Source organism: Carcharodon carcharias, chromosome 3 (genome assembly GCF_017639515.1).
Source record: "Carcharodon carcharias isolate sCarCar2 chromosome 3, sCarCar2.pri, whole genome shotgun sequence".
Classification (NCBI taxonomy): Eukaryota; Metazoa; Chordata; class Chondrichthyes; order Lamniformes; family Lamnidae; genus Carcharodon; species Carcharodon carcharias.
In genome coordinates this window covers 95,041,126-95,063,880 of record NC_054469.1, presented here as the reverse complement: position 1 = coordinate 95,063,880, position 22,755 = coordinate 95,041,126, and the positions used below count along the sequence as shown (strand labels likewise).

The following is a 22,755-nucleotide window of genomic DNA, read 5'->3' as shown; positions in this document are numbered from 1 at the left end:
CCTATAACCTTGTGACTCAAAAGTGATAGTGCTACCATCTGAACCATGGCAGATGCTGTAGCTGGATATATTTCAGAAGATACATTTTTTAAATGAAAGAAAAAGCTGTATGTTTTGATTAAAGTGGATTTACTGTAACAAAATATTTAAAAAGCCAAATTCTGAATTTTTAGTTTATAATTACAGTTAGAATTTGCTAGGATATTTTTTGATATGGTGGATTAGTGTTTCAAAAATGGTCTGTTACATTTGTTTTGAAAAGCTCTCTTATCTTATATGGACAGACATGCTTTGGTTACTCTCCAACAAAAATATAAAAATGTTTTTGGAGGATGGTGCATTTAACTATTACACACCCAAAATATTGATAAATTTGACTGTTCAGTCTTATACAAATGGTTCCCTTGTTACTCAACAGTTGCTTCAAATGCTGCATGATATAAATATTATACTAATATTGCATGTAATACAACACAATTGATGAAATATTTGTGATCCTGGGGATAGCACTATTGAGGGATTAACTGAAGATTACATAGAAAGCCGATGAATACATGATTTTACTGTTTATCATACATAAATTAAAAAGTAGGCGGCACCTTTCCTGGTTTTGCTAGTCATCTTCTGCCAAGTCTAGATTTAAAGGAGTACTGAATATAGGTATGAGGAAAAAATGTTGTTTTAGCTCTGTAGGGTGAATTTAGGCTGACCCATTTTATGTTACAATGCATATAAAAGGTGTAGGCCATTGACATAGAAACTCATACCTGATACTGTAGTTCCCAGCAGAATTTGATTCATCTTCAGAAGACTGATCACTACTCCATGTTGAATATTCTTCTGTGCCACTTACCTTATTCAAGGCACTTGGGATCTCTTTAGTACCAATTTTGTTTCTCAAACTAAGGCTGCCAGTGAGGGAAACTGGTGAGGGTATATCAGATTGGGAGTTTACAGTCCCAGAGTCATCAGCATTCAACAGTTCATCCTCTGATGTTGGAGTGTATTCTGATAAACTTCGGTGAAAACTGTCACTACTTTTTACTGATGCAGTCTCTTCCCTATCTTCAGGTTCTATTTCCATTATATCATCATCAACTCCACTACCTTGTTCTGATCCTAGCCCCGCTGTATAGAATCCAGGACAGAATATAAAAAAAGAATTCATAAGTCAGAAGATTAAAAAACTTAAGTTAGAAAGTGCCATTAAATGACAATATTTATTAATCACTTGATTAACTATTGAATTTAAACTTTAGGTAAACGTATAATACAAACACAGGAAAAACTCAATGCACAGATTGGTTTTACTGACTATACAATTACAACAAAATTATAGCAATTTTTGAATAAATTACTGGTGTTTAGACATTAAGCAAATATTTCTAGAACCTATTATTAAATTTACTGTATTTGAAATATAGCCAAGATAAACATGACCATTTATGACAGAGCATATAAAATACTACTTGAAGTATATATATACATATATATATATATATATATATATATATACACATGTAGGAAGATAAAAATCTTAAAAGACATTCAGCTTTGGTTGTAGTTTTCCCCTTTGAAGGACAGAGTTCTGCCCCAATTGAAGCTTTGGAATCAGCAACCATCATTTAAGGGATATAATTGACATGATAATTTCATCACATTTTCCATACTGCAGAGAGTTACTCAGTATTGCCAGAAAGCTGTTTTAAGCTTCAGAAATGAGTGATGTGAACGAATTTACTAAAATAACTAACGCTTTGTCTCTACATAATTAATACATGTGTTTTGGTGCAATTCTCTTTTATTGATTAACAACAATAATCAAACTAGCTATACATCAAATACTAACATTCTTGAATTGGGCAGTAGACTGTGATTAGAGAAGGGCAGGAGAATAAAGTCATTAAAATTGATTCAAACCTTGTGTGGAATCATAGCATGAACGATTCTTGTACAAACAGTTTAATATGAAAAGAGAAGTTTGTTTTTTTTGCTTTGTGCCATGTGTGCTGCAAGAATTCACTTATTTCTATTCATCAGCAAAGTACAGCTGCCTACTCGATGAAGTAGGCCAATTAAAGTGAATAACATATATACCCATCTACATACCCGAATTTTTGAGACCAATTTTTTAGACAAAAATTCAAGGGTCAAAAGACACTGATTAGGAGTAGTCTATTGGCCCCCTAACAGTAGCTATGCTGTCGGACAGATAATAAATCAGGAAATAGTGAGGGCATGTATAAAAGGCAGTATATTAATCATGGGTGATTTTAATCTCCATGTAGATTGGGAAAATCAAATTGACAGAGGTAGCCACCAGCAAAAATTCTTAGAGTATATTTGTGACAGTTTCTTAGAACTGTTGTGGATCCAACCAGGGATCAGGCTATTTTGGATCTGGTAATGTGTAATGAGGCAGGTTTAATAAATGATCTCAGAGTAAAAGATCCCCTAGGAAACAGTGACCATAACATGGTGGAACTTAGCATTCAGTTTGAGAGTGAGAAACAACTGTGCTAAACTTAAATAAGGGTAATTACAAAGGAATGAGGGCAGAGTTGGCTGGAGTGGATTGGGAAAGCAGTTTAGCAGAAAAGGCGGTTGATGAACAATGGCAGAAGTTTAAGGAAATAGTTCATGACTCACAACAAAAATAGATCCCGGTGAGGAAGAAGGATTGTAGGAAGAGGATAAACCAACCATGCTAGCCAAGGAAGTTAAGGGTAGTATCAAAGTGAAAGAAAAAACATACAATGCGTCAAGATTAGTGGTAAGCCAGAGGATTGGGAAAGTTTTAAAAACCAGTAGAAGATGACCAAAAAATAAAGAGGAAGAAAATAAACTTTGAGGATAAACTAGCAAGTAATATAAAAATGGACATGAGAGCTTCTTTAAATATATAAAAAGGAAGAGAGAGGCCAAAATCAATATAGACCCCTTAGAGAAAGAGGCTGGGGAAATAATAATGGGGAACCAGGAAATGGCAGAGGGGTTGACTAAATACTTTGCATCAGTCTTCGTGGCAGAAGACACTAGTAGCATACCAAAAATACTAAATAATCATGCAGCAAAAGAGGGAGAGGAAATAAATACAATAACTATCACTAGAGAAAAAGTATTAGGGAAACTAATGGGGGTAAAGGCCGATAAGTCACCTGGACCTCATAGGTTGCATCCTAGGATATTAAAGGAAATAGCTGCAGAGATAGTGAATGCACTGGTAGTGACCTTCCAAGAGTCCTTAGGTTCTGGAAAAGTCCCAGAGGATTGGAAAACTGCCAATCTAACACCCTTATTCAAAAACAGAGGGGGGCAAAAAAAAAGGTAACTATAGGCCAGTTAGCTTAATATCTGTCATTTGGAAAATATTGAAGTCTATTACAAAGGATGTAATAGCAGAGCATTTCAAAATGCACAATATAATCAAGCAGAGCCAGCATGGCTTCATGAAGGGGAAATCATGCCTGGCAAATTTATTAGAATTCCTTGAGGTGGTACAAGTAGAATAGATAAAAGGGAACCAGTAGATGGAATATATCTGGATTTCTTAAAGGCGTTTGATAAGGTACCACACAGAAGGCTACTTAATAAGTAAGAGCCCATGGTGTTGGGGATAGTATATTAGCATGGATAGAGGACTGGCTAACTAATAGAAGATGCAGAAATGGGATACGGAGGTGGGGGGGTGGGGGTGCAGTGTTTCCAGGATGGCAACCTGTAACTAGTGGAGTGTCACAGGGATCAGAGCTGGGACCACAATTATTTACAATATAGATTAATGAGTTGGATGGGGGAAATGAATGTACTATCGCCAAATTTGAGGATGACACAAAAATAGGTGGGAAGGCAAATGGTGAAGATGACACAAACAGTCTACAGAGGACATAGACAGGTTAAGTGAGTGGGCAAAAACTTGGCAGATGGAATATAATGTGGGAAAATGTGAGGTTATGCACTTTGACAGGAAGAACAGAGGAGCTGAATATTATTTAAATGGAAAAAGACTGAAGAAAACTGCAGCATAGAAGGATTTAGGGGTCCTCATGCATGAATCCCAAAAATCTAGCACACAAGTTCAGCAGGAAATAGGTAAGGCAAATGGAATGTTGGCCTTTATTTCAAAGGGAATGGAGTATAAAAATTGGGAAGTCTTGCTAAAACTATACAAGGCACTCGTTAGACCACACCTAGAATACTGCAACAGTTTTAGTCCCCTTATCTAAGGAAAGATATACTGGCATTGGAGGCAGTCCAGAGAAGGTTCACCAGGTTGACCTCGGGGATGGAGGGATTTTTTTATGAGAAGAGGTTGAGTAGGTTGGGTCTGTACTCATTGGAGTTTAGAAGAACGAGAGGTCACCTTATTGAAACATTTAAGATTCTTAGGGGGCTTGACAGGGTAGATGCTGAGAGGTTGTTTCCCATGTGGGAAAGTCTAAGACCAGAGGGCATAATCTCAGAATAATCTCATTTAAAACAGAGATGAGGAGGAATTTCTTCTTTCAGAGGGTAGTCAATCTATGGAATTCTTTACCGCAGAGGGCTATAGAGGCTGGGTCGTTAAGTATATTCAAGGCTGAGATAGACAGATTTTTAATCAGTAAGGGAATCAAGGGTTTGGGGAAAAGGCAGGAAAGTGGAGTTGAAGATTATCAGATCAGCCATGATCTCATTGAATGGTGGAGCAGACTCGATGGACCGAATGGCCTACTTCTGCTCCTATGTTTTATGGTTTTTGCATGAGAAGTACTTTCGAAGCAGTTTACATGTGTGCTTGATTTGGGTCCACACAGCATTTTGTCTATGGATTGGCTATCTAGAGGAGTTCACTGATTGGCCAGGTGCCCCGGCCTATTGCTGGTGAGGTCTAGTCTGTCGCAGTTCGACAAGCTGTGATGTTTAGTTACGAACCCCAATGCAGTGGGGTGAGGTTGGCAGATTGTTCGATCATAGTTGTGCCTTGTCCAGGAGCACAGTGATTTGGGCTGTCCACAATCACAATGTTGGCAGACCATCAGTTCAAACAGCTAGCAGCGGACACGCAGATCAACGCTAGGGTGTTCCTGGACAGCGTCTCTTACCTGCCACTTTCTTGCATTCAGTATGTGAAGAGGTCCTGGGGAGAGTGAGCAGGGGAATGGGGAAGCTGATGGGCTCCCTGAAAATCTAAGGTCAGTGTTTACATGAGATATGTGAAAAATTATTAAATCTTAAGCCAAATATCATGTGCTGATTGTTACATGAGATCAATTTTTACAAGGACATATACGATACTTAGGTTAAAATACATTTTTTTGACTACAGTCTGAACATGATTGAGAGCTAAATATTCCAGTTTGTTGGATCGTTGGGAAGGAAAAGGAAATTGGGAAAGTAGGAGTATACTAATATTGATAAAAGGCACAAAGGGCTAAATTGGATAACCCCAAAATCAGGCGTGGGGATCATAAGGCACGATTAACCTGCATCCATTCACTGGTACAGGCAGCGTGCAAACTTTGCATTGCTTGCTGATTATAATAATTATGACTTACATCCCAGTGCTGAACGCATTGATGAATGGCTACACACCTTAGCAGGTCTCCCAAGTTCAGACAAGGCTTGCAGCTCTTAAAGCCAGCCTGCACACCTTAAAGGTTCTTTTTAAAATTCTTTTTATGGGATGTGGTGCATTGCTGACTAGGCCAGCATTTATTGCCTTCCCTAATTGCCCTTGAGAAGGTGGTGGTGAGCTGCCTCCTTGAACCGCTGCAGTGCATGTGGTGTAGGTGCACCCACAGTGCTGTTCGTAAGAGAGTTCAGGATTTTGACCCAGCGAGAGTGAAGGAACAGCAATATAATTCCAAGTCAGGATAGTGAGTGGCTTGGAGGGGAACTTGCAGCTGGTGGTGTTCCTATGTATCTGCTGCCCTTGTCCTTCTAAATGGTATGGTCAGGGGTTTGGAAGGTGCTGTCGAAAGAGCCTTGGTGAGTTGCTGCAGTGCATCTTGTAGATGGTACACTGCTGCTGCTGTGCATTTGTGGTGGAAGGAGTGAATGTTGAAGTTGGTGGATGGGGTGCCAATCCAGCAGGCTGGATGGTGTCAAGCTTCTTGTGTTGTTGGAGCTGCGCTCATCCGGACAAGTGGAGAGTTTTCCATCACACTCCTGACTTATGCCTTATAGTTGATGGACCATCTTTGGGGAGTCAGGAGGTGAATTACTCGCCGCAGGATTCCTAGCCGCTGACCTGCTCTTGTAGCCACAATATTTATATGGCTAGTCCAGCTCTGTTTCTGGTCAATGGTAACCCCCAGGATGTTGATAGTGGGGGATTCAGTGAAGGTAATGCCATTAAACATCAAGAGGCGATGGTTAGATCCTTTCTTGTTGCCAGCACTTGTGTAGCGCAAATGTAAATTGCCACTTATCAACGCAAGCCTAAATGCTGTCCAGGTCTTGCTGCATATGGGCACAGACTGCTACAGTGTCTGAGGAGTTGCAAATAGTGCTGAACATTGTGCAAAGATGTGGTGCTTTCTGGTTGTAGCAGGACCTGGAACTGGTTAGGAAGAATTGAAGATTAGGAAGAACCTACAAGAGCCATGCATAGACCAGAGGACATCTTCCAAGTTTCTTGAATGTTGCACTGGAGGCCTTGGTGCAAAAGGTGTGAAGAAGGAGAGAGGTCCTCTTCCCTTAGGGCAGGTACTGAGAAGGCAGTCAGGTCAGATAGCCATTGTGGTCAATGCCAACAGTCTACGGCCTCTTTGCAATGCTGAAAGAAGTTTAATGACCTCCCAGGAGTGATCAATGTCAGTGGATACATTTCCACATGCCATAACCCTACCAACTGCACACCTAGTCTCACACACTGCTCCACTCACCACTCCCTTCACTCACCTGCCTAAAATATATATCAACCATATTTCAAACCTCAGATTAGCAGCTTCACCACTCTTACACAATTAATACTGCTACAGGCTGCAATGGTGGCTTTTCACGCCATATCGTTCCAAACCCCTGCATTAATTATGCATTCCCGGGAAACACGCCGTTTCCATGGCGGGCAAGCTCTCATTCGCCCACCATGCCATCACCTCACCATTTCATGATGCCGGGCGCCATATTTAAAGTTCAGTCACTTGGACACCCCTCAGTGCTTCCAGGCCACAACTGCCGCATGGAAAATAGAACAGACCCGAAAGGCAAAAAGACTGCAGCCCCCAGTTTAGTGACGCGTCCCTTGAGAGCCTTTTGGACATCGTGGATGCCCACCACAATTGTCTGGATTCACTTTTTCGTCAGCTCCCTCATCTTTTCCCCTCCCCCAGTCACCCATTCCCTTTCCCTCATTATAATTGATGCCCACCACTCCCCAGCATCACCTTCCACCTCCCTCCGTGACCTACCGGCCACAACCCTTTTCCTTTGGGGATGTCCAGGTGAATGTACACATTCCCCTCCTTCCCAAAAATCCCACTCCAATCCACATTCACCTCCCTGACCTCCTCCTTCCCACCCCAAGAGTCCGTGTCTGCCTCCAAGTCCCCACCAACCACCCTCGCCGTCCCTTCTACCGCTAACGTCAAACCCTCACCCCCCCCCCAACTATACTGCCTCACTCTGCCCTCTGTTATTCTCACCATTCCCTCATACCATGCCCACCCTCAGTTTGCTCCCCAGGAGGCAGTCATGGGTTCAACAGAGTCCTCCCTTGCACATTCACCTGGACACCCCCCCCACTCTGGATTACTTCTTCCCCCCACCCCAGAACCCCTTCCCCACCTTGGAATCCTTTCCCCATTCTGGACCCCCTTCCTCCCTTGAACCCATCCTCCCTCCGGACCCATTCCTCCCTGGAACCCCTTCCCCCACTGAAAACTCTTTCCCGCCTGCACCCCTTCCTCCCCAGAATCCTTTCCCCCGGAACCTCTTCCCCCACTCCAGACCTCTTCCTCCGCGGAACCCCTTCCCCTCCCTCAGCCCTCCCAACTCCCCTGGACTCACCTCACTCCCCCTCCCCCGCCCCTGCTTAATCCCTCCAACTTCCTGACTCCCTCAGACACCTTTACTTCTTCCGCCTTCCTTAATCCTTTCCCGTCCCCAGTCCTTCCTCCAGCATTACCTTTTCCTCCAAACTCATTTCTTCCTCCAGCTTTCTTCCTTCCCCCTTCCTGACTCTTCCCTCCACTCTTCCCTCTCTGCATTCCTTCCATTTCCCTAACTCCCTGCCCTCTTTGCACTCCTTCCTCCCCTTGAACTCCCTCCCCTCTCCACACTCCTTCCTCCCCATGGACTCCTTCCCTCTCTGCACTCCTTCCTTACCCTGGACACCTTACCCTCTCTGCACTCCTTCCCTTACACCTTCCACCCCACCCTTACACCTACCACCCCATTGTCATCTTCTCTCCCATTGCCCGCTCTTCCCCTGTACTCCCTCCCCCTCCCAACCTCACCCCGCGACACCTTCATTCCCACCACTCCCAACCTCACCCTCGCAACACCTTCAATATCCCCTCTCCCAACCTTAGCCACCCTCCAACACCTCTTCCTCTCCCAGTCAATTCTAGATCTCACCCCCCAACACCTTCATTCCCCCCTCTCCCACCCTCATTCCACCAACAGTTTCATTCCCCCCTCCCAACCTCGCTCCCATTGATACCTTCATTTCCCCCGCAACTTCACCCCCAACACCTTCATTTCCCCCCTACCAACCTCAACCGCCCCCAACACCTCTTTCTCTCCCTGTCGATCCTAGACCATCCTCTCCCAGCCCATCAATCATTATCCGTTGTGAGCATCAACGGTGACTTTCCAACTTCAGTAAGCTGCTTTGCAGCAGAGCCATGTCCAACAGAATCCACCCAGAAGGCCACGTAAGTTCTTCCAGGATCCCATTACTGTCAGGCTCCAGCATCTTCTGTTCCTTGGATGTCCGCAATGTAAGCAAGGCCCTGGCAGAAGTCCCAAGCACTCCACATCACATTTGTCAAGATGTGTTCTGTACTGGCGTGCTTTACCACCGGCACGGGTGGACGATTTAGCGGGGGGTAGTGCGGGGAATGAGTCTGACGGGCTGGCCTTATAATGATATGCTGAGGTATTACAATAAGGTTCCTGACATCCAATGGCTGGAAACGCGGCCCACCATCAATGGGCTGAGCGGTCGATCACAAGCTGGTTTCACGACGTCATGAAACTGATTTTGGCCTTCTCGCCATATTGACCGCTCATGCCACCGAACATGCCGAAGCCAGCTTGCACGGGCGATTTCACCTCACAGATTGCATACACTGCAAGCTACTCAACTGTGGCAGGCACAATGACCAAACACGTTGCATCACATTCACTGACACACTTCCCTCTATCTTGCAGCATAAGATGACACATCCTAGGCTGCAGCAAGGGCTAAATGGCAGGGGACAAGCATGGCACGGACAGGAACATACCCAGGAAGAGCTGCTTACTGAGCCAGCGGTGCAGGAAGACGAGGGTTTAGATGAAGAGACTGATGAGGTAAAAAAAACACCATCACTTGGCCTGATTTTCAGCCACCTGCTCAGATATTAGCACAGCAAATATTTCAGAGGGTAGCAGGATCTGCCCAGTGGTGCATCACCAGGCAGGAGTGACCTGCAGCTGAGGCGGGGGAAAGGATCATTTCAGCTCCCGAGAAAGTGTGGTCATGCATGAGTTCTGCTGCAGAAGACTGAGAAGAGGATTTTAATGGGGTGGTGTACTGGAAAAGGCTGATGAACATGCACACAAAAATGCCTGGTGCATTGGCTGACCTGCCAGAAAGTCTGTTGTCAATGTCAAAGTGCATGAAGGTATTCTGCTCCAACTTGGTATAGGGCTTTGTGCAGAGCTTGATACCCATGTTTTCCTGCATGGAAGTGCTAATCAGCTCCATGATAGTACTTGCAGGGCTGACCATGATGCAGTGTCCGATGGCTGATGTCACAGCTTCCATTACATCAGAAGCAGAAACTACTCAGGGTCTGAGTGATTCGGTAGAACCTCAGACTGAGCTCATGAAGTCTCAATTTGTTACTACATAAGCTCAGACTGCTGCCATCATGACTGCAGTTAGCAGTGCTCAAAGGGGCATGCAGCATCTCACAGCAGCCCAGCAATATGTCCTCCAACAGATTACTAGGATTGCTAAGGCACAACCCAGGGAAGCAGTACTAATTCCATTAACTCGGAACCTGCTGACCTCTCTCAGTATGACCGCATTCGTCCTTCCAGCACTGCCACTCGTCCAGTGCCCTTAATATTTCCTGTCAGTTGGCCAGCCAGGCTGCTGCTGCACATGCTGAGGTGTGAAGAAGATACTGATTAGACTTCAAGAGGACATGGACAGGTTGGTGGGATGGGCAGACAAGTGGCAGATGAAATTTAATGTAAAGAAGTGTGAGGTGATACATTTTGGGAGAAGGAATGAGGAGTGGCAATATAAACTAAAGGGTATAATTCTAAGGAGACCTGGAGCTATATGTACGCAAATCACTGGAGGTGGCAGGGTAGTGTGAGAATGTGGTTAAAAAGGCATATTGGATCTTGTGCTTAAAAATAGAGGCAGAGAGGACAAAAGTGTGAGGTGATACATTTTGGTAGAAGGAATGAGGAATGGCAATAGAAACTAAAGGGTATAATTCTAAGGAGACTTGGAGCTATATGTACACAAATCATTGGACCATAATGGTCGATGGATACCCTTGCAAATGGAAAGTTGTCTCAAGTGGTGTTCCACAGGGCTCGGTGTTGGGACCCTTGCTGTTTGTGTTATATATTAATGATTTGGACGTGAATGTGGGGGGCACGAATGGGAAATTTGCAGATGAGACAAAGATTGGCTGAGTAGTGGATAGTGTAGAGGATAGCCACAATCTCCAAAACGATATAGATGGGTTGGTGAAGTGGGTGGTAAAGTGGCAGATGGATTTTAACATAGCGAAGTGTGAGGTCATACATTTAGGGAGGTCAAACAGTTACAGGGATTACACAATAAATGGGAATATACTAAGAGAGGTAGATGAAGTGAGAGATCTTGGCGTACAAGTACACAGGTCCCTGAAGGCAGCAGTTCAAGTAGACAAGGTTGTAAAGAAGGCATATGGAATGCTCTCCTTCATTGGCAGAGGTATAGAATATAGAAGTAAGGATATAATGTTGGAATTGTATAAAACACTGGTGAGGCCACAACTGGAATACTGTGAGCAGTTCTGGTCACCACATTACAGGAAGCACATAATAGCTCTGGAGAGAGTGCAGAGGAAGTTTACAAGAATGTTGCCAGGGTGAGAAAAGTGTAGCTACGAGGAGAGATTGGATAGGTTGGGGTTATTTTCCTTGGAACAAAGAAGGCTGAGAGGTGACTTGATTGAGGTGTACAAAATTATGAGGGGAATAGATAGAGTGGACAGGATAAAATTGTTTCCCTTGGTGGAGAATGCTAGAACCATAGATTCAAGATAAGTGGCAGAAGGTGTAGGGAGGACATGAGGAAGAACTTTTTTATGCAGAGGGTAGTGGGTGTCTGGAATTCGCTGCCCAGGTTGGTGATAGAGGCAGAAACTCGAAACTCTTTTAAAAAGTACCTGGATCTGCACCTTAAGTGCTGTAAGCTGCAGGGCTATGGGCCAGGTGCAGGAAGGTGGGATTAGAAAGGGCACTTGGGTGTCCTTGGGCTGGCATGGACAAGATGGGCTGAATGGCCTCCTTCTGTGCTGTAACCTTTTTATGGTTCTGTGGTTTTAAGTAAGGAAGTTACGGTGAAGCCATATGCAACAGTGGTTTGGCCTCAACTGGAGTGTTGTACTCAATTCTGGGAACCACATTTAGGAAGGATGTGAAGACAGTAGACAGGGTGCAGTCAAGATTTATGAGAACAGTTTCGAGGATGAGGGATTTCAATTACATGAAAGATTGGAAAAGCTGGGGTTGTTCTCCTTAGAGAAGGGCGAGAGAAGATTTGATGGAGATGTTCAAGATCATAGGTTCTAGACGGAGTAGATAGAAATTGTTGCTTTTGGCAGAAAGTTCGAGAATTAGAAGACACTGATTTAAGGTGATCATCAAAAGAACCAGAGGCGAAATGAGGAAGATGTTTTTATGTAGCGAGTGCTTAGGATCTGGAATGAGAAGGTGGCGGAGGCAGATACATTTGAGGCTTTCAAATCAGAATCGGAAAGCAACTGAAGCAAAAATATTGCAGGAATACGGGAAAATGGCAGGAGAATGGTTCTAGTTAAATTGTTCTTGCAAAGAGCCGCCATGAGATGGGCCAATGGCCCCCTTCTGAGCTGTAGCCATTCTAGGATCCAATAAGCTAGGTGTAGAATGGAACCCTCGACACTCAGCAGCCACCCTCTGGTTTGGTGGCTGAAAGATTGCTAGAACAACTGACTGGTACAAGATAAATGCATCAGGATTGCTTCCATAGTAACTGGCATTTGTTGAGCATGATGTGCTGAGTGTGATCATACATTCTAGGGATGGGCAATAAATGCTGGCCCAGCCAGTGAAGTCGACATCCTGTGAATGAATAAAAAAAAGTTAACTAAATATTAGTTGTGGCTGCAGTATGTGGCATATTTCAGTAAAAATGTCCTTACTGAAGAACCAACATTTCACACATTATTCCTTGCTGAGGCTCATGCAGGATAGTTGCTCCCTGAACAGATATTCCTGCTTCTCTTTCCTTTTTCAGAAGCTTGGCCTCTGCTCATTCTCCAACTCATGCTGCATTCCAAAAGGGATGCCTACTGGTGCAAACATGTCTGGGAGCAACTTGTCTTTCATTCCTACGAGGGATGTGGTCATTGCTGGTAAGACCAGCAATTGTTGCCTACCTATAACTGCCATTGAGTAAGCCACTTCTTGAATACAAAAGGATAGTTTGCCAGGTTATTTCAGAGGATAGTCAAGAGTTGATCACATGGCTGTGGGTCTGGAGTCATGTATAGGCCAGACTGGATGAGGACAGCAGCTTTTTGTTTCCAAAAAAGTTCCAAAAGGGAACCCGATGGATTTTTATAATGACCCAGCAGTTCCATGGTCACTATGTTTAGTCCAGTAACATAACCACAATACTACCGATCCCCTGACTTACGTAGAACCCTTCCACACCACTCTTGTAGACTTTTGTAACTTGAACCAACTATAGAAAGTTCCATAGAGAATCATGGCAACAGGCAGAAAAACAATCAGACCTGCAACTAACCTGTAAATGTTTAATGCTCCCTTTAACTAGCATTGATGTGGGGGGCTCCTTATTGCTGCTGAACATGTGTTCAGCTGTGTGAGGTTGAGAGAGGATGTTAGCTGGAGCTTTGAACTCCAAAACTGCATCGCTGGTATCAAATCAGCACTGCGCACTGATTGATGTCATATTCCCCTTGCTCTGCATAATTTTGGTGACTATTCACTGTACAGATGGCTGTGTCACAAACACCATTTTGGAACTCTAAGGGTGCAAAAGGGACAAATTTCTCGCCTTCTCTTCTCAGAGCCTCTTTTGGCCTAGGATCCATTTCTCAACAGTTTAAACTGGTGGGAAATCTCACTAAAATTAGCATTAACACTCCACTGACATCATCAGAGTCCAATGTAATAGTCTAAAGCAGGACCCCACAATCTTCCAGCGGTTGTCCCATCCATCTACTCAAGCCAACTTAAAATAATATCCTGTGGTGTGGATAGGATGTTGACTCCATTTTAAATACAGTGGTAAGATCAGGCTTTTAGTCTACAACCACAGTGTTACTGAAATTCAGTCAAATTAGTTACTGGTGGAAGGCTGACTTCATTAAAACCATGTTTGTGCCAATAATTGGACTGAATAGCCATGTTATTAAGAAGTGATGGTTTTTGAGCCTGTAGTGGAGTATTGGACAGGAAATTTGGAGGTTCCCCCGCATGCTGTGGAATTTTTACTCCACATTGTCTGTTGTTTTCTCAGAGGATCCCCATCCTGAAGCCGGCCTGACTCACAGGCTTGGTTCTAGTCCAACAGGGAGTTTTCCAAAGCAGGCTGCATTTGCCTGGAGGAAGCCTGCAGCTGGTCAGGGGAGAGTGGGGTAATATCCTCTTTCCTGGGGGAAGGGGTTCCAATTGCTTGGTAATGGGGGTCTGATTGGGGGGCAGGGGATCAGGATGTGGTATCAGAGAAGCAAGGAAACCTAGGGAGCTGGGAGGAAGCATTTCTGCTGTTCCTGGTCCACAGGCAGTGTTACAAAGACACTTAGTTTTTCCCCCGAAGCTGTCCTCACCTCCCTTGAGCTGGCTGGATTTCCCATGATCTGGGAACCCCAGCTGGCCAGGGTTAAACCTATAAAATAGATTAAATATGAGGCTATCAGTCTCATGACAATATATACTCCTGGGAGTGGGCTGGCTGCCTATCCCCTGTCCTGTCATGTTAAACTCAAAAGTGGGTCGATTAGAGGCAGGTTGGGGTGAGCTTTAGATTATTTTTAAAAAATTTATATATCACTCAATATTAACCCATGTTAGTTAAACGTATTCACAATATTTCTACAGCTGGATTAACTCACCACTTTAGCTTTTGCTGTTCCCATTCCCCTAGCAACTTCCCACAAAAACAGAGATGCAACATCTGATCTTTCACCTCCACCCTTCGCACAGTCTGAGGCCTCAAACACTCCATTCAATTGAAAAAGCAATTTACTTATACTTCTTACATTGTGGTGTTCTGTATTCATTCTTCTACGATGTGGTCTCATTTATATTGGAGACACAAAACTCAGATTGGGTGCTCACTTTGCTGAACTCTTCCATTCAGTTTGCAGGCGTAATCGTGAGTTCCTAGTCACTAGCCATTTTAATTCTTCTTTCCACTCCCACCCTAACCTCTCTGTCCTCGGCCTCCTACACTGTTCCACTAAAACTCAATATAGCTTGAGAAACAGCAACACACATCTTTCAATTCGACACTTTACAGCCTTCCGAACGCAACAGTGGGTTCAACAATTTCAGATCATAAGCTCCACTCCTTTTTTTGTGTTTTTGTTTTGGCTGGCAGCTGATAGTGATGATTCTGCTTTCCACATTTACACCACCTCAAGATCCATCTTCACTTTATTTGTCCCTCAGCAACCCCTTTTATCTTGTACCACTAAGCTTTTTGTCATATAATCACTCCTGCCTTCTACCTAAACATAGACTTTACCTTTTGTTCTTTCCTCCCTTAACCCTTTTCTTGTCTCTGTATTTGCTTAAAACATCTCTAACATGTGCCAGTTCTGATGAAAGATCATCAAGATGAAACTTTATCTCTGATTCTCATTCCACAGATGTTGTTGGGTATTTCCAGTACTTTCAGTTTTTATATCATATGAAGTAGTTATCTTAATTTCATCTGAAATCTATATGGACAGAAACATGGCAGGTGGACTTTAATGTGGAGAAACGTGAGATGGTGCAGTTTGAGAAGACTAATGTGGAATACTATAAATTACACCATTTTGAAAAGTGCAGATGAGCAGAGAAACCTTGATATCCACAAACACAAATCCTTAAACATGGTAGGATAAGTTAATAAGGTGGTTAAAAGCATTTGGCTAACTTAGGTTTATAAATAGAGGATATAGAGTATAAAAGCAAAGAGATCATGCTACAACTTCATAAATCATTGATTAGGCCCCAGCTAGAGTATTGTGGTTAATTCTGACAACACTGTTAGGAAAGATGTGAAAGCATTAGAAAGAGTCCAGAGCAGGTTTACCAAGATGTTAGTAGGGATGATGGGATACAGTTATGAGAAGGGGTTCAAAAAGTTTGGCCTGTTCTCCTTTAAGCAGAAAAGGTGAAGAGGTAACCTTATGGAGGTTTTCAAGTTGAGAGGTTTTGATACAGAAGGTAGAGAAAAATTACTCCCTCTGGCGAGGTCAATAACTAGAAGTCATAGATTCAAATTCATTGGCACAAGATCTAGAGGGGAGGTGAGGAAAACTTATTTCACTCAGAGAGATCTGGAACATTCTATCTGAAAACATGAGGCTGTATTTTCTGTTTGGTGGGGTGGGGTGGGGGAGGCGGAGCGGGAGCGGGCACGGACCCAATCACCACCCGTGATCGGGTCCGTGCAGCTATTTTACGTGGGCGGGCCAATTAAGGCCTGCCCAGTGTAATGCGTGACTACCAAGGATAGCGGGAGTGGGTGGGCGACAGCGGGAGTGCATTGTCTGCAGGTCCAATGGTGACCCAGCAGCCTGTTTACCTGAAGCGCTTTGCAAGGTTGCTCACAATGGCAAGTGGAAGAGCCCAAAAGAGGGCTTCTGGTGAGCAGGCCAATCCGGAGGGTAGCCCAGTGGAGCAGGCGAGCCTGGAGGATAGGACAGCAGGACAGGCCAGGCCGGAGGGTAGGGTGGGGGACCAGTGTGCCCCTCATTTCTCGAATGTCTAGCTTGTTGACCTCCTCGAGGAGGTGGCAGCACGACGGGAGGTGCTGGTTCCCCTGGATGGGAGGAAGAGGCCCCCCCACATGACGAAACGTGCCTGGGAGGAGGTGGCGGAGGTGGTGAGCTCCCACGACCTGGTGCGGTGCATCTGGATCCAGTGTCACAAGCGCTTCAACAACTTGTTGAGCTCTGGCAGGGTGAGTACCATGTTGGCATTGGTCATGTAACCCAGCAGGTCGGCTTACTCCCCTGGTGTCAGTGAGGTTGGGGTACGACAGCCAGGTATTTACGCCCAACAGTGAGGTCAGCATTGTTCTCCCAACAGCGCTGCTGAAAATTAATTGATTTAATTTTGCAACGTGGCTTGACCATTGGTTATGGAAGGATGAGTGCATAATGATCTGGGGGACAGGGACACACTTTGACATTGTCTCCACGTTAACTGATCCACTGTCCTTGTTCTTCCTTTCAGCATCATCGAAGCAGGGCTGGGAGAAAGGGCAGCAGAGGCCCCCTCTCACACCTGAGGGGCCTGAAGTCTCACCAGCGTTGCACCATTTCTGCGACGCAGGCACCAGCACCGATAATAGCACCTCAGTGAGAATTCGAACATTGGCTAGTGTCCCGGGGCACAGTGGTGAGGGCACTTCACAATCGTTGGAGGAGCTGGCAGAGACAGAGACTGCTCATGGCACGAGCAGTTGGAGGATTGCAGGAGATCAGGCACATGCTCAGTCAGTGCTTGATGATGTGCCTCTGGAGTCTTCCGCGATGCAGTAGGTGCAAGAAATGCGGCCGGGTGTGCAGGAGCATCTGGGGGGATACATGAGGCTATGCTTGACTTGGTCTCCGTGGTGGAATCTATGCAACGATCACCGAAGCAATGAGCCACATATCCGAGCGCCATGCATCCTCCATGGAGAGAGTGGCGACTCTCATGGACAGGCTACTCCAGAAAACCCATCAGTGCTTCCCGGGGATGCGCTCTGACTAGCAAACCCTCACATCAGCATTGACTTCAACAACTTTCCCAGCTCGGTGCCCATCCATCCACAGTGAGCAGGGAGGTCCGAAGCAACCTCACATCAGTGCAGCAGCTGCCTGGCATCTCTGAGGGAAACTCTCAGGGTGCTCCGGGTGAGGGCAGCAGCTCCTCTGCCCCTCTTCCAGTGACTGTAGCATCTGGTGAAGTTGTGACGACTGGGGAGATGCCAGCTGTGGAACAGGCAGCTCCCTCCCAGGCTGGGCCAGCACAGGCTCCACAGGCCAGAGGACGACCGCCAAGGTTATTGAGACCAACAGGGCAGCAGTGTTAGCACACTGTCTCAGATGCCACTCCGAGCGATGGGGCAGCACTAAGACATAGCACCTGGAAACGGAAACATAAGGCACCTTAGGTACACCACAGGTTTATCACTGGTGCTTTTGTGTTGGCCCGAGATGAGATCCTTATGATTTGCTTTGTTTTGTAACATTGTTCTCTTTTTTTTTGGAATAAGTTGGTTTGTTTGACAAATTAAATTCAGATATATCACCATGGCTGAGGGTGCCTCTTTTCTTCTGCATGTGTATGGTTTCCAAAACTGTAATGAGGCCCTTGTTGGACATTCAGCTTTATTAACAAGGCCCTTAGTGACTGTTCCTAAATTGACAGATTTTGCACTTAGGTGTCGAGTATCGAGCCTACAGCCCAACTGTCCTGGTGGTCCATCTGAGGTGTGCTAGCTGAAGGTTCATTGGATTAAAGCCTCCCGAGTGTCCCTGCCTCCCTGGAGCATGCCTGGGTCAGTGTCTACCTCCTCAGCATTTCCCTCTGCATGTTCATCCTTGGACTTACTGCCGGACTCATCATGTGCAACCACAGCCACTGCGTCGATGTCTTCATTGTCCACTGCGTCCCCCTTTTCCAGCGCAAGACTGTGGAGAGCGCAGCATGCAACCCCCACTATCACCGAGACATGATCTGGGGGTACTGGAGTGCGCCTCCTGGGCTGTCCAGGCATCAGAAGCGCATTTTCAGAAGACCAATGGCTCTCTCCACCACAGCCCTTGTGGAGGCATGGCTCCTATTGTACCGCTGCTCAGCTTCTGTTCTTAGATAGCGGAGAGATGTCATGAGCCACCTTCTGTGGGGATAGCCCTTGTCACCCAGCAGCCATCCATCAAGCCGAGCTGGAACACTGAAGAGCCTTGGCACCTGGGAGTGTCTGACAATGAAGGCGTCGTGGGAGCTGCCTGAGTACCTTGCACAGACTTGTAGAATCAACATCCTGCGATCACACACCATCTGTACGTTCATGGAGTGGAAGCCCTTCCTGTTGACGAAGGCACCGGGCTCACTGATGGCCACATGTGTACAGTCTATTGCACCCTGGACATGGGGGAAGCCAACAATAGCTGCGAAGCCTCTGGCTCACTGTGTCTGGCTTGCCTGGTCTCAACAGTAGTGGATGAAGTCTATGCACCTGAACAGAGCGTCTGTAACCTGCTTGACACAAGTGTGGACAGCTGATTGGGAGACACCTCAAAGATCACCTACTGACCCCTAGACAGAGCCAGAAGCATAGAATTTGAGGGCAGCTGTGACCTTTAGAGCCACTGGCATGGGGTGTCCAGCCACACAGTTAGGGGAGATCTCAGGCCCAATCATCTGACAGATACAGTTGACTGTCTCCCTTTAGAGACGGAGCCTCCTTCGGCACTGCACCTCAGACATATTGAGGTAGCTGCTTCGCCGCCTGTATACCCTGGCAGCAGGATAGTGGCGCCTTCTGCGGCCCCTTCTACTTTGGACAACCTCTTGGCCCTGCCCCCCTTGTGCCTGTGCCTGTCCTACCAAAGGTGGCTCCCCTGGAGGCTGAATGTGCACTCCTGGCCTCCTCCTCCTTCTAGCCCTCCCCTCCTCAGAAGTGCTGCCGCCAATGGACAGTTCAGCTCCCATTCCCAGGTTAAGGGAAGGCTTTCTGAAACCTGCAGGCCCAGAAAAGATTTCTCACTGCAGAGTGCTGACCTGAAGGTTAAGAGTCCAGTAAAAGCAGCTAGTATGCGTTTTGAAATACTACAGATCACACAGGCAAGTTTCAAAAACTTTCAGAAATAAATACTTGACTCTGCACAATCGTGAAACAGGTGAGCCTTCTTATCCCAACTATGGATGAGGTTAATACAAATGTGTCCTACCCGCCTGCCCGTTGCGCCCATGCGCCTACCTGAAGATTGCATGGGCGCTGAAAAATTGGCGTTGATTAGCGCCTCAAGTGGCCCGTTAATTCATGGCGGGCTCGCGTTGGACATGATTGCGCGCTCACCCAGCGAAATATCGTAATAGCGCGGGGTTATGTCGGGACGCTCGTCCGATGTCACCATGCATCATTTTACGTGTGGATGTGTGGGGCCGGCCCCCGCACGCCAAAGGGAAAATTCTGCCCATGGTGTAAACTGACTCCATGAAGAACTCTTAAAGGCAGCCGGGCAGATACTTAAGGATGAGGAACTTACAGAACTTAGAGGGTATGGACAAAAAAATCAGGGATGTGGGACTATGGGCGGGATTTTCCGCATCGGCCTGCTGCCGCAATCTTCTGGTCCCGCTGCAAGTCAATGGACTTCTGTCTGGAGCGTCTCCTCGACCACAGCGGGTACCGCCTGCGACGAGACTGGAAAGTCTGGCCTATATTTTATTGTAGCAGAGGAGATGTGAGTAATAAGTCATTTAGAACTGCCTCATTCTAATGGCTGTAGCAATGTAATGCCTCTATTGCAAATATAATAGAAGCACAAAATCTCAGCGTGCTGGGTGTGAAATTCAGCAAAATACATGGGGGAGAGTTTGCTCCTTGTTGGGCAGGCTGGGCAGGAGTGGGCGGGCCGGGCAGGAGCAGGTGGGCACACAGCCAATTGCAGCCTGTGATCAGCAGTGCGCCGCCATTTTAATTGGGTGGGCCAATTAAGGCCCACCCAGCATGACGTGCACCCAGAAGTGCTCAGCACTACCTGTGCGGACGGGAGGAGGAGGGAGGGTCGGGGCCTGCACGCAAAAGAGCACAGAAATATTCCTGAGGTACACAGGGAGATTAATTTGATTATGGAAACATGAAAAAAGAATTTAAAAAAGTATTCAGACACGTCCCATCATGCGACAGTGTCACATGAGCTGGGACATGTCAATGAATTTTAATAAAAATTTTTTATTAAAGTTATAAACCCTTCAGGGAACCTCATCCCGCCCGTGGATGAGGCTCCATGAAAAATGCGAAGGCCACCTGGGCTCTTTGCCTGCCTGCCAACCTTAAGGTTGGACGGGCTGCCCTGACAGCTATTTCAATTCTGTGATTAATGGACTTAATAGACCTTTGACAGTTCAGCAGGCACGCAGCCGACTCCGACGCGGACATGCCGAACTGAAGATCGGAATGACGTGTGGTGATGTTGAGTTGCACATCCGATGTCACCGTGCAACATTTTACACGTCGGTATGTGGGGCCTGCTCCCGCATGCCAACCAGAAGATTTTGTCCATGATGAAGAATGCAAAAATACTAAAAAATGAAGAGAAATATTTAAAATAGATGCATTTACTACTGATGAACACTCCACTCTGTCAAGCATAATAAGTAGTTTATTCTTTAACATTGACAGCTGTCCCTATTAACTCTGCAACACATGTTATTACTTAGTTATGGGAGTTTAATAAATTTTGGAATGGAATATCATTTGTCATTTTATAAAAGCAAAAATGAGTAATCTTTCTTATTGGTCTAGGTTCAAAACATATATAGACCAAATTTTCTGAGTCTGCCTTCTCTTGGCATTAAACACTGAGTGATATGATAATTTACAAGGCGTTTATGTTTCCATTTGCATTTTGTGTTTTTGAAGAATGCTGTTAAAAATATACATGGTCTCATCCTCTAAGGGACTAATGTTTTCTTTAGTTACCCTCTTGCTTTTTTATGCTTTAGAAGCTCTTACTTTTTATATATTTCTTGATAGTTTGTTAATTCTCATGTGTCTGTCTATTTTTTTTAGACATCCTTTTCCTAATCTTCTGGACTACCGCTCATCTTCTTCGCATTGTATGGCTTTTCTTTCAACTTGATACCATCCTTAATGTCCTTAGTTAGTCACCGCTAGCTCGTCCTTGTTGAGTCTTTTTTTCCTCAATAGAATCTTTGTTGAGAGTTACGCAATATCTCCTTAAATGTGCCACTGCTTATCTACCATTTTAACTTTTAACCTATTTTCCCAGTCCAATTTAGCCATCTCTGTCTTTATACCTTTGTAATTGCCTATATTTAGGTTTAAGACACTAGTCCCAGACCAAAGTTTCTCCCCCTTAAATGTGAACCTCTACCAGGCTTTGATTACTGTTCCCTAGAGGATCCTTTACTATGAGATCATAATTAATCCTGTCTCATTATATTACAGGTTTAAAATAGCCTATTCCCTAGTTCCACAATGTATTATTCTAAGACTCTGTCTGAATACACTCTATGAAATCGTCCTCAGGGCAACATTTGCCAATTTGATTAGTCCAATCGCTGTGAATTTTATAAACCCTCACAATTACTGCAATATCTTTCTTATTTATTGATTTATTGATTATGCTCTGCCCTACAGTGGAGCTGCAGTTATGGTGCTTATAAACTACTTCCACTCGTGACTTCTTTACCGAGCTATTTTTTATTGTCACTTAAATTGATTCTACATTTTGATCTTCCAAGCCAATATAATTTATCACTACTGTACTGATCTCATCCTTTATTAGCAGAGCCACCCACATCCTTTTCCTTTCGTTCCTTCCTTTTAGAATGCCTTTGTCACCTTGTAACCAGTCTCTGTAATGGCTAAGATAAAAACAAAATACTGCGGATGCTGGAAATCTGAAACAAAAAAAGAAAATGCTGGAAAAACTGAGCAGGTCCAACAGCATCTGTGGAGAGAAACAAAAGTTAACGTTTCGAGTCCTTATGACTCTTCTGAAGAGTCATAAGGATGCTGTTAGACCTGCTGAGTTTTTCTAGCATTTTCTGTTTTTGTTTCTGTAATGGCAATCATATTATACACATTTAAATTTATTTGTGCCATCAATTCATCTCTCTGGTTACGAATGTTGTGTGCATTCAGATAAAAAGTCTTTAATTCTGTCTTTTTAACATTTTTCCCCTTCTCTAACCTTATTTGCCATTGCACTCTTATGTTTATATGCTTTGTCCCTTCCTGTCACACTCTGGCTATTATTACCCATATCACTATCCTGTGCCAATGCTCTGTCCTTTCTCTTGGACCCGAATCTTCTGGTCGGCTTACCGATGTGTTAAATGACACGCGGTGACATCGGGCGT

At 45.0% G+C, this 22,755-nt stretch overlaps 1 protein-coding gene across 2 annotated transcripts in view; it reads right to left on the bottom strand.

The window, feature by feature from the left end:
- cobl (cordon-bleu WH2 repeat protein) overlaps positions 1 to 22,755 on the bottom strand; it is a 503,840-nt gene that overhangs the window by 80,611 nt on the left and 400,474 nt on the right. For both annotated transcript variants that reach the window (XM_041183628.1, XM_041183629.1), the window contains exon 9: positions 768 to 1,128. In XM_041183628.1, coding sequence (XP_041039562.1) covers positions 768 to 1,128 — 361 coding nt within the window. The remainder of the gene's footprint in view (positions 1 to 767; positions 1,129 to 22,755) is intronic.